This window comes from Dama dama, chromosome 5 (genome assembly GCF_033118175.1).
Source record: "Dama dama isolate Ldn47 chromosome 5, ASM3311817v1, whole genome shotgun sequence".
Taxonomy (NCBI): domain Eukaryota; kingdom Metazoa; phylum Chordata; class Mammalia; order Artiodactyla; family Cervidae; genus Dama; species Dama dama.
The window spans coordinates 58621547-58636904 of NC_083685.1; the positions used below are offsets into that span (position 1 = coordinate 58621547).

A 15358-nucleotide genomic window follows, 5' to 3' on the forward strand; every position below is an offset into this window, starting at 1 on the left:
GATAAAATGTTAGAATTACACTGCTGCTTCAATTTGTATTTCTTTGACCACTAGTGGATTCTGAACATGTTTTAAAGTTTAGGGATTACAAATGGTGACAAGCTAATTGATGCCAAATTTATTCACCCTGGTAAATTCCTTATTGTCTAAGCAAACAATGATGAAAAACTTTTTTTAATATTGATACAATTCATATTTATATATACATATAATTACAGTTATACAAAATGTAAAGTTATTATATATATATTCAAAAATTTGGAGACATTAACAATATAATCAGCTGCAATCTCATTGTTTATAGGTATGATTTTATGAACTGTTATGTCAGATAGAGCTTGAGAAGTTAGAAACAATAGCAAGATGTTTGGGAACAAAATCAATTTTTAGTAATATATAAACTAAATCTAGAGCATTTCAATCTTTTTCTTTATTTGATTTTCAGTCAATTTGGGTCATTTCTTTCTTTTTTTTTTTTTTTTTTTTACAAAATAAGGATCTCCAAATAATTACATGATCACATTATTCTCCAGGTCACTTTATAATTTCTGTGGTATGTATGGAGGGGGCAATGGGAGAAGAGATAAATATCAGCTAGTAGTAATGTTTATACACTACATTCCTTGAAAAATATCTGGGTAAAGTAACTTTGGAAAGAAGGCATTTAAAACTTTTCAACTTAATGGAAGTTGTGGTCATTTCTTTTTCTAAAGACTCCCTATACTTCACCTTTAAAGGAGACTCTTGAAAGTTAACCAGAAATATCTTCTACATTTCTATATATACTATCATTCCTGTGCAGATGCTATCACTGCCCTATGAGAGGAAAGGAAGATCCCTAGAAGGGAAGAAATAAAGGAAGAGAATAAACAGTCCTTTAAAAATTAGATCAGCACATATCTACCCCAGGATATTATCAGTGTTAACCTAAAATGTGGGAGCCCAAAGATACTGTTTATTGTAAACTGGGATACTTTTTTTATTTTTACCACTTTCAGGGATTCTTATGAGAAAGTATGAAAAGTTGAAAAGGCATGATGATATTGTACCAGTTTTAAAAAGAAGAACCTGAAAGCTCAAGTAATTGCGGTACATCATGGAATGCTGTATTTTAGGTGCTGTCATTTTGATAAAAAAGGAATTAGAGACCATTGTAAATACTTATACCTGCTCAGTGAGTGGTCCTTGCTGCATTATTTATGGAAGAGCCTTTTATAGGTAAGAACTAGCATTTGATGTGATTGTGATTTGCATCTGTCATCATAAAAGCTTGATTTTGTTTTCAGTTTCACAAATAAAAATGACTCAAATTGAAATTTAAGGAGAAACCACCACAGAAACCTTTTGATTAAATCTCTCAGAAGGGAGAGCAGTGTAACTGTTTAGCATTTGACTGTAAATTCTAGTTTCTGCTGACCTTCCCGACAGGCTTGCGTTTCATATACCTAATGTCCTGACGTGTTCTCAAAAATGTGGGGATTAGAAATATTCCCACAAAACTTTCCAAACATCTTTTTAAGGGATCTTAAACCTAGTTTAAGAAGACACTCTAGCAAAAGGCTGCTATTACAGAAACAGTTTTAGAGGGGAAAAATAAGCATCTGTTATTTGGATTTAGAACTTCAAAGCTAGAATTGTTCTTATAGAGCAAACAAAAGTTTTCTCATAGTCAATCTTTTTAAACAGAGTGAGATGAGATGGTGTATTTGTAAAGAAAATGCTTAAGGAAACACTTTACACTATGGTAACAGAATCATTTTTGTCTTTAATAGTTTTTATTGTTAATACAATAAAACATACTATACACAATGTATAGACATGTATGTGGAAAAATTTTAACCACTTATGTATAAAAAGTAAAATTATTCTTACTTTCCCAGGTAAAGCAAACTGTTGGAGCAGTACTTATCAATATGGTAGTCGCTATTGCTTACAATCCTTTTATGTATATTAAAAAGATTCGCTGGAATTTTAATAAATCTTTACCCACCTTTATTCAGCATAGATTTCCTTAAGCTTAAAATGATTTTCTCATTAGACACAACCAAATTTCAATTCTAAAGTAACACTATTTCTCGTAGAATAATGGATAAGAGGAAAATTTTACAGTTTAGCTTATGGATAATTATTGGTATTCCTAAGCATTTGATATAAATTTATTTTTCAAGAATTTAAATGTTTTAGACTAAATTTGTAGTAAACTGTAATACAAATTCCAATGAAAACATAGTCATAGTTTTGTTATAACCCTATCTTTATTACAACTCTATCTGTATTATTTGTAACATACTCCTGTAACAGGTATTGAAGACTGAGGTGGTATGATAAATTTCTTCTTCCTTTGCTGCTGAATCAAAAGCTGGTTTAAGTGTCACTTTTTTTGATTACCTGAAAATCTGAAATAAATTATGAAATTTTATATTGGTCTAGAAAGTTAAAAACACACACACACACTTGTCACATTACAATTGGCCTTGAACAACATGAATTTGAACTTTGGGAGCCCACTTATATGCAGACTTTTTTCAACAGTAGATACTGCAGTACTACACAACTGGTGGCTGGTTGAATCTGCAGATGCAGAGCTGAGGATGTGGAGGAAACAAGGATGTGAAAGGCGACTACAGGTTATATGGATACTTTCCACTGTGTGGAGGAGGGTTAGCACCCCTGACCTCCATGTTGTTCAAGGACTGACTGCATTTTGTATTCTGTAATTTTTAGACAAAGCTGAAAAGATTAAAAGTACTTAACCTTATGTAAAGTACATTTGTGATTTTTTTTAAAAAAATGGTGTTTCAGTATTATCTATGACTTATCAAGTATTAGATGAAGTTACTTTTTCTGTGTGTTTGGAGAAATTACATTGTATTAATATTTAGTATCTTGTATAATGTGGATACTTAATAGAAAGTTTAATTTGATTTATCATACCCACTGGATTCCTCTTCCGAAAACTCTGAGGTGTGATATAAACTTTCCATTGTGGATCTTCTAAACTCTCCTAAAAAAAAAAAAAAAGATGTATACATTTAATGTTTTATCTCAAATACAGTTTACAGTTCTTTTGCGTTTGAACCTGAAAATCCCTTTTCAGGGGTATCAGGTATCTCAGATAGTAAAGAAACTGCCTGCAATGCAGGAGACCCAGGTTTGATCTCTGGGCTACGAACATCTCCTGGAGAAGAGAATGGCAACCCACTCCAGTATTCTTGCTTGGAGAATCCCTTGGACAGAGGAGCTTGGCGGGCTATAATCCATGGGGTTGCAAAGAACTGGACACAACTGAGGGATTAACACAATACAACAACTCTTACCCTTTCAACTGTGTGTAATGTAATGTTATACAAACACAGCTGTTATGTATCACTTGTGTTACCAGGGCAGATAATATTGGCCAAAGATGGCCATAAGGATATCTTCCACTCTGCATGTTCCTTAGAAGTACTACCTTGCCATTCCCCCTTCAAGAGGCAGAATCCAATTTCCTTCCTGCTGAAATTGAGCTAGGCTTAGGACTCTTTTGTAATCAATAGCATGTGGAGGAAGTGACTGAATGACTTCTGAAGCTAATCAGAAAAAGCTACGCTGCTTCCATTAGATTCTCATAGGATGCTTGCTTTGGGGGAAGTCAGTTGCCATGTAAGAAATCCTACCACCCTGAGACTGCCGTCCTGCAAGGCCATGTATAGATGCTCCAGCTGACAGTCCCAGATGACCTTCTAGCCATCCCACCAAAGCTCCAGTCAGTTAGTAAATCCACCCATCTGTCAGTTGAGTATCATCACTAGGTAACAACTGATGTCCAGCCAAGCCACACTGGAACTCCTAACCCACAGAGTTCTTGTGATATATGAAATAGCAACTGGAATAGCCACTGTTTGGGGATCAGATGACTCAAACAAAAACTGAGAAGGACAATTAATTTAGAGACCAATATAAAGCATCCAAATAAATAAGATTTAGGAAACTTAGACAGGAATAGATATGCTAATTTGTTACTTAACCTTCTTATCTGCCCTTCTACTTTTGACTTGAATGCACTGGGATGTATCTAATAAGATGCTCTTTATCCTTGCTGATGACAGGTGTCCATGTCCCCCTTCATTTCCTGCATTCTACTTTTCATAAGGTTTGGTACATTTCATATTTAGTCCCTATCTCTCACTTACCACAACTCCTGAAATATTTCCACTGTATTCTCACTTTATTTTCTGAGATTTCTTTTCCCTTCTGGCTCTGGCAGAAACCTGGCTGTCCTCCGAGGACACTGCCAGCCCAGAAACCCTTTTACTGTTTCTTTTCCTTGGTCCTCTCACTATTGGACTTGGAGATGGGCGGGTGTCCTCCTCCCTCTTATTCTCTTTCAGGGCAGGTGCCTTCCCTTCTTCTGGTCCTGAAACTCCTCACATCATCAGTTACAGACTCAACTATTGCGATCTACCTGCAACAGCATTGTTCTCAGTTCATTGCATCATTGGCTTATTGTCACTTTCTGACTAGTTTCTTAATTTAGCAATTTAAATATTCACGCAGAAGATTCTTTCACCCTGGATCTCAATTCCTTGAGCTCTGTTCTTTTAGACTGTGTCTTTACCTTACTGCAGCCACCAGTCCCCATGCTCATTCTCAGACTTTGTCACTACCAGTAACTGTAAGCCCCCCTCAGTTTCCTGCATTCAACTAGCTGACTACCAGCTTTTATCCTTTTTAGGTCACTCCCTCTATTACCCCACCACCAGCAATTCTTCAACCCTACTGGGATTTCCAGTTCTACCATCTTTTCATTGTTCCTCTCTGTTTTGATTGCCTCTTTCCCTTCTTTGTACCATTTAAATTCCATGGTCATTCACCCTCTTGCATATATGCTGATTTCCTTACCCTTTTCTCACTTTGTTGTACTCACTTGACAAGTCACTTCAGTCGTGTCCGACTCTATGCGACCGCATAGATGGCAGCCCACCAGGCTATAACCCTAGGTAAATCCAACACTCTGCCTATTCCTGTCCTGAAGCATAAGGCTCAGCGGGAAAAACATACAAGTGGGCCTCACTTTAAATTCATGGTCACAGACATTAGGGGGAACCCTTAACAGTTTCCCAGGTGGCACAGAGGTAAAGAATCTGCCTACCAATACAGGAGACACATGATATGCAGGCTCAATCCCTGGACTGGGAAGATCCCCTGGAATAGAAAATGGCAGCTCACTCCAGTATCTTGCTTGGAGAACTCGATGGACAAAGGAGCCTGGTAGGCTGCAGTCCATGGGGTCTCAAAGAGCTGGACAAGACAGCCTGCACGCATGTCATGTCATTAGCACGTTCAGGCCATTCTATTCAACATTCCTAAGTCCATTCATTCTTCCACTTTCCTAGATGACTTATTTACTCTTTTTTTCCCATTTTCCAAAACCTACAACTCTCCATATGCATCACAATTCTTATCTGATGGTTTATTTTCCATTTTCATAGAGGAAATAAAACATAGTAGGAAAAAGCTTCTCTAAGCTCTGTGTCAAGAGTTATTCTCTTAATTCTGTTCTGTGTTTCATGTCCCCATGCTCCTATCTAAGGCCCACCCCTCTACTTCTTTACTAGATCTCATCCTCTCTTGAATACACAAGACATGGCTCCAGTAATTCCTTCTGTCTTTCACTTATCAGTTTTTTTGCACTCTACTAAATCTTCCCCATTAGCATATACATATTTGGTTGAAGACACACGAATAAGTTCTCATCAATGAGTGTGGATGGAATGATACATACTGCTTGTGAGTCTGAGCATTAGGCAATGCGCATTCATTTCTCCTTAAATTTTCCATTTCCTCAATCTATAACATGGAAAACTATGATTTGCTTTCAACCATGCAGATGATAATGACATACAAGTCAGTGGTTCTCAACTGGATGATTTTTCTCGACAGGGAAGATTGGGAAACATCTGCAGATATTTTTGTTCTTAAAACTGGTAGGTGGAAGTACAATTGGCATCTAGTGGGTAGAGACCAAGGATGCTGCTAAAAATCTTACAATGCTCATGACAGTCATACCATTCTCCCCAACAAAAAAATTATTTGGCTCAAAATTTTAATAGTGCAATATTGAGAAACCCTGCCCTGGAGGACAGTGGAGCAATAAGACAGAAGATCATGACCTTCTGAATGCCTGTGGGACTACCTTGTAAATGTAGACAGCTCACTTCAGGATTAGGGAAGAAACAAACTTCCATATACTTAAGCTACTGTACCTTTGGGACTCTTTGTAATAGAAGCTTAGCCTTTACTTTAACTAATATATTCCATCACTCTTTGAAGTAAAGAACTACCTTGGGCTTCTCAGTTGAATATTTTCAATGCATCACAATATAGAGAACCATCCAGACATCCTAATGCCTGTTTTATACTATCTGATGTCTTTAATTCAGCATTCCCTTTGGTTTGGCAGGGTGTAATAATATTTCTTAAACTGGAGAAATTGTTCCTGGACTTTCCAACTTTGAAATTATACCTGGCTGGCCTCAAATAATTGTTTAACATTCATTTCCCAGCTGCTGAGCCAAGGTGATTTTTATTGTGAAATATTTGCAAGTAGATTCTCTGAGAAGAATAACTGTATCTACAGCTTTTCTTTTACTCAACTTGGGTCACAATTTCTGGTTTAAATAAAAGACATTTACACTAGCTGTGTAGCTGTTCTTCAGTCACTCAGGCATGTCCGACCCTTTCTGACCTTGGGACTGCAGCACACCAGGCTTCCCGGCCCTTCTCTTGGAGCTTTGCTCAAACTCATGTCCATTGAGTTGGTGATGCCGTCCAACCATCTTGTCCCCTGTCATCTCCTTTCCTCCCTGCCTTCAGTCTTTTGCAGTTTCAGGGTCTTTGCTAATAAGTCAGCTCTTTGCATCAGGTGGCCAAGTATTGGAGCTTCAGCTTAAGCATCAGTCCTTCCAATGAATATTCAGGATTGATTTCCTAGAGGATTGACTGGCTTGATCTCCTTGTAGTCTAATGGACTTTCAAGAGTCTTCTCCAGCACCACAGTTCAAAAGCATCAACTCTTCAGTGCTCAGCCTTCTTTATGATCCAACTCTCACATCCACACATGACTAGTGGAAAAACCATAGCTTTGACTATACAGACCTTTGTTGGCAAAGCAATGTCTCTGTTTTTGGTTGGTTACACTGTCTAGGTTAGTCATAACTTTTCTTCCAAGCAGCAAGCATCTTTTAATTTTATGGCTGCAGTCACCATCTGCAGAGATTTTGGAGCCCAAGAAAATAAGTCTGTCACTATTTCCATTGTTTCCCTATCTATTTGCCATGAAGTGATGGGATCAGATGCCATGATTATCATTTTTTGAATGCTGAGTTTCAAGCCAGCTTTTTCACTCTCCTTTTTCACTTTCATCAAGAGGCTCTTTAGTTCCTCTTCACTTTTTGCCATTAGGATGGTGTCATCTCCATATCTGAGGTTACTGATATTTCTCCAGGCAGTCTTGAGTCCAGCTTGTGCTTCATTCAGCCCAGCATTTCTCATGATGTACTCTGCATATAAGTTTACCAAGCAGGGTGACAGTGTACAGCCTTGATGTACTCCTTTCCCAATTTGAAACCAGTCTGTTGTTCCATGACCAGTTCTAACTGTTGCCTCTTGACCTGCATACAGGTTTCTCAGGAGGCAGGTCAAGTGGTCTGGTATTCCCATCTCTTTAAGAATTTTCTACAGTTTGCTGTGATCCACAGAGTCTAAGGCTTAGCATAGTCCACGAAGCAGAAGTAGATGTTTTTCTGGAATTCTCTTGTTTTTTCTATGGCCCAACAGATGTTGGCAATTTGATCTCTGGTTCCTCTGCCTTTTCTAAATCCAGCTTGACCATCTGGAAGTTCTTGGTTCAAGTACTGTTGAAGCCTAGCTTGGAAAATTTTGAGCATTACTTTGCTAGCGTGTGAGATGAGTGCAATTGTGTGGTAGTTTGAACATTCTTTGGCATTGCCTTTCTCTGAGATTGGAATGAAAACTGACCTTTTCCAGTCCTGTGGCCACTGCTGAGTTTTCCAAATTTGCTGGCATATTGAGTGCAGCACTTTCACAGCGTCATCTTTTAGGATTTGAAATAGCTCAACTGGAATTCCATCACCTCCACTAGCTTTGTTTGTAGTGACGCTTCCTAAGGCCCATTTGACTTTGTATTCCAGGATGTCTGGCTCTAGGTGAGTGATCACACCATCGTGGTTATCTGGGTCATTAAGGTCTTTTTTGTACAGCTCTTCTGTATATTCTTGCCATCTCTTCTTAATATCCTCTGCTTCTGTTAGGGCCATACCATTTCTGTCCTTTATTTTTCCCATCTTTGCATGGAATGTCCCCTTGGTATCTCATATTTTTGAAGAGATCTCTAGTCTTTCCCATTCTGTTGTTTTCCTCTATTTCTTTGCATTGTTCACTTAGGAAGGCTTTTTTTTTTTTTAATCTCTGCTTGCTATTCTTTGGAACTCTGCATTCAGATAGATATATCTTTCCTTTTCTCCTTTGCCTTTTGCTTCTTTTCTTTTCTCAGCTATTTGTAAGGCCTCCTCAGACAATCACTTTGCCTTTTTGAATTTCTTTTTCTTGGGATGGTTTTGATCATGGCCTCCTGTACACTGAACCTCCATCCATAGTTCTTCAGGCATTCTATCAGATCTAATCTCTTGAATCTATTCGTCACTTCCACTGGATAATCATTAGGGATTTAATTAGGCCTGAATGGCCTAATGGTTTTCCCTACTTTCTTCAATTTAAGGAGTTCATGATCTGAGCCATGGTCAGTTTCTGGTCTTGTTTTTGTTGACTGTATAAAGCTTCTCCATCTTCGGCTGCAAAGAATATAACCAATCTGACTTCAGTGTTGGCCATCTGGTGATGTCCATGTGTAGAGTCGTGCCTTGTGTTGTAGGAAGAGGGTGTTTGCTATGATCAGTGTGCTCTGTTGGCAAAATTCTGTTAGCTTTTGCCTTTCTTCATTTTGTACTCCACGACCAAACTTGCCTGTTACTTTAGGTATCTCTTGACTTCCTACTTTTGCATTCCAGTCCCCTATATTGAAAAGGACATCTTTTTTCACACTGTCATAGGAAACCTTAACAAAGGTTAACTTACATAAAGGAACATTTGAAGTTATCATCCAGGTGTTTGGAGATTTCTGTTCACTTGCAATAAGGTGAGGATCATGGGACAGTTGACTCTTGGCTCCATCTTGCAAAAGCACTTAATTTGATTCCTGACCTAGTTTTCCTGCTGTAGGTCTAACTTAAGGTATGATTTGAGATGTTTGACCTGGAGGTCTTCAAGGAAGCTGGAAGATTAGGACCCATATCACTCCAGCAAGGGAGACCAGAAACAGCACAAACTTGAGAGTGTGGTGTTTGCTTACACTGCTTACAATTTCAACAGAAACAGGCATCTCCTTGTTGATAACAGTGAAAGTGAAAGTGTTAGTTGTGTCCAGCTCTTTGAGACCCCATGGATTGTAGCCCGCCAGGCTCCGCTCTCCCTGGAATTCTCCAGGCGAGAATACTGGAGTGGGTTGCTGTTCCCTTCTCCATGGGATCTACCCCACCCAGGAATTAAACCTGGGTCTCCTGCATTGCATGTAGATTCTTTACCATCTGAGCCAAAGACTCTCAAAGCATAGATTCCCATAAGTGGGCAAGAAAAGGATCTGATTTCACCAGCTTTTAGCCTAACCTTGTACCAAAGAGCAATAGAATAAGTCAACGATGCCGAACTGCGATAAACCTACAATCCCATTCCTTTACACGAAGACAATGGCAAATAATTTTCATATAATACAGTATCATACACAAATGAGATTTTTAAAATGCTTTCTGTAAGTGAGTATAAATTGAAATGGAAAAGATGTTACCTGGCAGTTCTGTGGCTGAAAAGGTGAATGAAATTTTATCATTTTGTCATGCAAAACATCTTTAGTGGCCTTACTAGAAAAGGGTAAATAATAACTCATATGTAAAGGTTGTGTCAGAGTTTATAGACTAGACCCCTGGTAATGGATTCAACCTTTCCACAACAAATCAAAAGTATCGTTGTGTGCTCACATGAATATACAGCAGTCATTACCTTAAATTTAAAACTCACCATAAGCAGCAAACACATCGAGCAGGGTATGAAGGCTGTATTGTATCAGTGTGGCCTGCAGAGAATTTCCTCATAAGGTTTTTGCCTTGTTGAAATATGTGCTGCAGTTCAAAGCTGAAGGGATTACTTCTGAATAGTCATCATAGAGGTTGATTACGTTCGTATATTATATTTAGCTGGACCCTGCAGGCTATTCCTCCATTAGGTCTGCTGGTCCTGCTATTGTCAAAAAGTTGATCACCTCATGTCAAAAGACTGTGCTTTCTGTTGACCTTATCAAAATGTCTCAAAGGGTTTTGTTAAAAAATAAAATTCAGATTGTGTTTTATGAAAATGATTAAGAATAAATACCATGTATGAAAACTGCTCCTATCTTCTGGGTGATTGTAGCATTATGACATTGTTAATGAGGAGTTTATATTTTACTTTTTCATTGCAGCACAATTTACTTAAAGCCATAGATTCAATTTTAGTAGAAATAGCTCTTTTTCATGCTGAGAGTAGAGTGTCTCAGAAACTGACTTCCAAAAAATGGAGAAGTCACTACCTCTGCCCCATGTATTCAGATCATATAGAATTAACACCATGGAAGTAAGCCCAGTATATCAACATTAACACAGTAGTACATCTACAATGGCCTATTACAAAGTGGTTTTAAAAGGTAACTGTACTGAGAACAGAGTATACACACTGAAATTTGTCATTCACACTTGATAATCAGAAAATCATTTTAAATAAATAAATTAAAATTTAACTGCTTATCCTCTCGACAGCATATTCAGTTAATCACAACAGTAGAAAAATGTTAAAGAAGAGAGTTGAATATATATACATACTTATAATCCTGAATCCAATTGCCAATATAGGGCATATTTTAATAAACTTGACTTTTAACCTATGTCATTAGGAATGAGCTACAGATTAAGTAACAAAATGAAATAAAATCTTTGACAAAGATATTGACAGAGATGGTTTTATTATTTAAAATAACCTATATAAAATGTTCACTAGAATCACGTTACAAAAGCTTTCCTTTGGGAACCAAGATGATTTTGAAGCTATCTCAGCTGAACGGCTCATCTCTGAATGATGATTCCCAGGAGTGGTGATGGGTTGGCACAGACTCGCATGTCCTGTTGGGCAGGTCCTCCTTGTAACTGATGGTGTGTGAAACGGCGGGTCAGAGACACAGCCTGTGAGCCTGGAGCGCAGCCAGACACACATTATGGCCTCATTAGCACTGTTCTCTCATCAACTGAACTCTTCAGCAAGTCGAAGCTTCCTAATATTCCTTGTGCTCACTCGCCTTTAGCCACTTCACTTGATACTCACAATGGAGGAGAAGTGGGGATCAGTCAGGAGGAAGCAGACGGCACATTCAACTGGGATTCTGAAGAGACATTATTGAAGGGGCCATTAGGAGACAAGGGCAATAAATGCTGAAGAGGGCATGGAGAAAAGGGAACCCTCTCACACTGGTGGTGGGAATGCAAACTGATACAACCACTATAGAGAACAGTGTGGAGATTCCTTAAAAAACTGGAAATAAAGCTACCATACAACCCAGAAATTCCACTTCTGGGCATACACACCCAGGAAATCGGAATTGAAGCAAACCAGGTACCCCATTGTTCACTGCAGCACTGTTTACAACAGATAGGACATGGAAGCCACCTAGATGGCCCTTGGCAGATGAATGGATAAGGAAGTCGTGGTGCATAGACACAGGGAATATTACTCAGTTGCAAAAAGAAACATATTTGAGTCAATTCTGATGAGGTGGATGAACCCAGAAGCTATTATACAGAGTTCTGAAGTAAGTCAGAACGAGAAAGACAAATATCATATACTAACACACACATATGGAATCTAGAAAGGTGGTACCAATGAGCCTACATGAAGGGCAGCAAAGGAGGCACAGAGAACAGACTTCTGGACTCAGTGGAAGGAGAGGGTGGGATGCTTTGAGAGAATAGCATTGAAACATATACATTACCACATGGAAAATATCCAGTGGAAGTTGGTTACATGACACAGGGCACCCTAAGCCAGCGCTCTGTGACAGCTTGGAGGGGTGGGGTGGAGGGAGGTGGGAGGGGGGCTCAGGAGCGAGGGGATGTACGTATGCCTATGGCCGATTCATGTTGGTATATGGCAAAACAATCACAATACTGTAATTATTCTCCCATTAAAATAAGTTTTTAAAAAAGAGAGAGATAAGAGCAGAACTTGAGCAACATGGGATGCCGAGGCACTCAGTAACTGGCAGTGGAAGGATGCCATGCCATTATCTTCCCCAGGCCAAGAGTAAAGGGGAAGAGGAGGGTGTTACTGGACTCAGGAGAGGGATGAAAGTCTAGAACAGGGCTCAGCCAACCGAGCCTAGAAGCAGCGGCTGTGGTGTCACAGATGTCGGAACTGAGCTGAAGTCAAGGGTAAGTGAATAACTCCTGACCTTTCTACCACCTAACCTCTGATCCCCGGCTGATGACTACTTTGGATAAATCCAAACTAGGAAGACAGAAGGCAACGAAATTGTGAGATGCAGTCTGAAGTCAGTCTCCTGGGATACAGAGCAAAGTGTGAGAATGGATTTTGTGTGCGTGTGAGAAAGAAATTGCATACAGTAATCACGAGGTGCAAGTGCCAGCAGTCTGGCCATGTGAAGCATGGTTTAAGTGCCAACATACCTGATGGTGCTATATGATCTGATGCTGCTTTTTCTCTTGATTTTCTTTCCCCTTTCTCTTTTTTCACCCCCACCCCCGTTTTTGGTAATACTGGTTTGTCATTCATGGAACTTCTCATTTTATAGTCTATAACAATTCTGTAAACAAAAGCCTGAGATTGCAGAGTTAGTCCCACTTTACCAAACAAACAAAACAAAGACAACAAATGAAAACCAACCAAACAATACCCACCCTTGACCAAAACAAAACCATCAGCATTTTATTGGTAATACTTTCCTACTTTTTGTTAACAAACAAGGTGATCTCTTCCATTGGTGTTTTGAGGCAGAAATCATGATGCGGTTATTCTATCCTGATGAGTATAAAGGTCAAGATATAACAAATTTTAAAGCAGGACACATCTTTTAAGTTTGGGTAGATTTGGTAGATGCTCTTAAACTGACCTGTGGTCTTTTATATTACAAGTTTTCAGTTCAGCTCAGTTTAGTCGCCCAGTGGTGTCCGACTCTTTGCGACCCCATGAATCGCAGCACGCCAGGCCTCCCTGTCCATCACTAACTCCCAGAGTTTACTCAAACTCATGTCCATTGAGTCAGTGATGCCATCTAGCCATCTCATCCTCTGTCATCCCCTTCTCCTCCTGCCCCCAATCTTTCCCAGCATCAGGGTCTTTTCAAATGGGTCAGTTCTTCACATCAGGTGGCCAAAGTATTGGAGTGTCAGCTTCAACATCAGTCTTTCCAATGAATATTCAGGACTGATTTCCTTTAGGATGAACTGGTTGGATCTCCTTGCAGTCCAAGGGACTCTCAAGAATCTTCTCCAAAACCACAGGTCAAAAGCATCGTCTTCAGCGCTCAGCTTTCTTTATAGTCCAACTCTTACAACCATACATAACCACTGGAAAAAACATAGCCTAGACTAAATGGACCTTTGCTGGCAAAGTAATGTCTCTGCTTTTTAATATGCTATCTAGGTTGGTCATAGCTTTTCTTCCAAGGAGCAAGTGTCTTTTAATTTCATGGCTGCAGTTACCATTGTGGTGATTTTGGAGCCCAAAAAATTACAGTCTGTCACTGTTTCTCCATCTATTTGCCATGAAGTGATGGGACCAGATGCCATGATCTTAGTTTTCTGAACGTTGAGCTTTAAGCCAACTTTTTCGCTCTCCTCTTTCACTTTCATCAAGAAGCTCCTTAGTTTCTCTTCAATTTCTGCCATAAGGATGGTGTCATCTGCATATCTGAGGTTATTGATATTTCTCCTGGCAATGTTGATTCCAGCTTGTGCTTCATCCAGCCCAGTGTTTCTCATGATGTACACTGCATGTAAGTTAAATAGGCAGGGTGACAATATACAGCCTTGATGTACCACTTTCCTGATTTGGAACCAGACTGTTGCTCTATGTACAGTTCTAACTGTTGCCCCCTGACCTGCATACAGATTTCTCAAGAGGCAGATCAGGTGGTCTGGTATTCTCAACTCTTTAAGAATTTTCCACAGTTTGTGGTAATCCACACAGTCAAAGGCTTTGGCATAGTCAATAAAGCAGAAATAGATGTTTTTCTGGAACTCTCTTGCTTTTTCGATAATCCAATGGATGTTGACAATTTGATCTATGGTTCCTCTGCCTTTTCTAAAACCAGCTTGAACACCTGGAAGTTCACAGTTCACATATTGTTGAAGCCTGGCTTGAATTTTGAGCATTACTTTACTAGCTTGTGAGATGAGTGCAATTGTGTGGTAGTTTGAACATTCTTTGGCATTGCCTTTCTTTGGGATTGGAATGAAAACTGACCTTTTCCAGTCCTGTGGCCACTGCTGAGTTTTCCAAATTTGCTGACATATTGAGTGCAGCACTTTCACAGCATCATCTTTTAGAATTTGAAATAGCTCAACTGGATTTCCATCACCTCCACTAGCTTTGTTCGTAGTGATGCTTTCTAAGACCCACTTGACTTCACACTCCAGGATGTCTGACTCTAGGTGATTATCTGGGTCGTGAAGATCATTTCTGTATAGTTCTTCTGTATATTCTTGCCACCTCTTCTTAATATCTTCTGCTTCTGTTAGGTCCATACCATTTCTGAACTTTATTGTTCTCATCTTTGTATGAAATGTTCCCTTGGTATCTCTCATTTTCTTGAAGAGATCTCTAGTCTTTCCCATTCTATTGCTTTCCTCTATTTCTTTGCATTGATCACCAAGGAAGGCTTTTTTATCTCTCCTTGCTATTCTTTGGAACTCCGCATTCAAATGGGTGTATCTTTCCTTTTCTCCTTTGCTTTTCACTTCTTTTCTTTTCTCAGCTATTTGTAAGGCCTCCTCAGATAGCCATTTTTCTTTTTCTGGGGGATGGTCTTGATCTCTGTCTCCTGTACAATGTCATGAACCTCCATCCATAGTTCATGAGGTACTCTGTCTATCAGATCTAGTCCCTTGAATCTATTTCTCACTTCCACTGTATAATTGTAAGGGATTTGATTTAGGTCATACCATTACAGGTTCTGGTACATAGTAATTCCGTTTTCAAAGGC

The 15358-nt window shown here is 39.1% G+C and overlaps 1 protein-coding gene across 1 annotated transcript in view; it reads right to left on the reverse strand.

Annotated features, from left to right (window-relative positions):
• Positions 1-1848: 1848 nt before the first annotated feature.
• TTC29 (tetratricopeptide repeat domain 29) overlaps positions 1849-15358 on the reverse strand; it is a 253090-nt gene continuing 239580 nt past the window's right edge. The window contains exons 12-13 of the mRNA XM_061140907.1: positions 2935-3004; positions 1849-2396 (exon numbers count right to left, since the gene is read on the reverse strand). Of these exons, the coding sequence (XP_060996890.1) occupies positions 2372-2396; positions 2935-3004 (95 nt within the window). The 3' untranslated portion in view covers positions 1849-2371. The remainder of the gene's footprint in view (positions 2397-2934; positions 3005-15358) is intronic.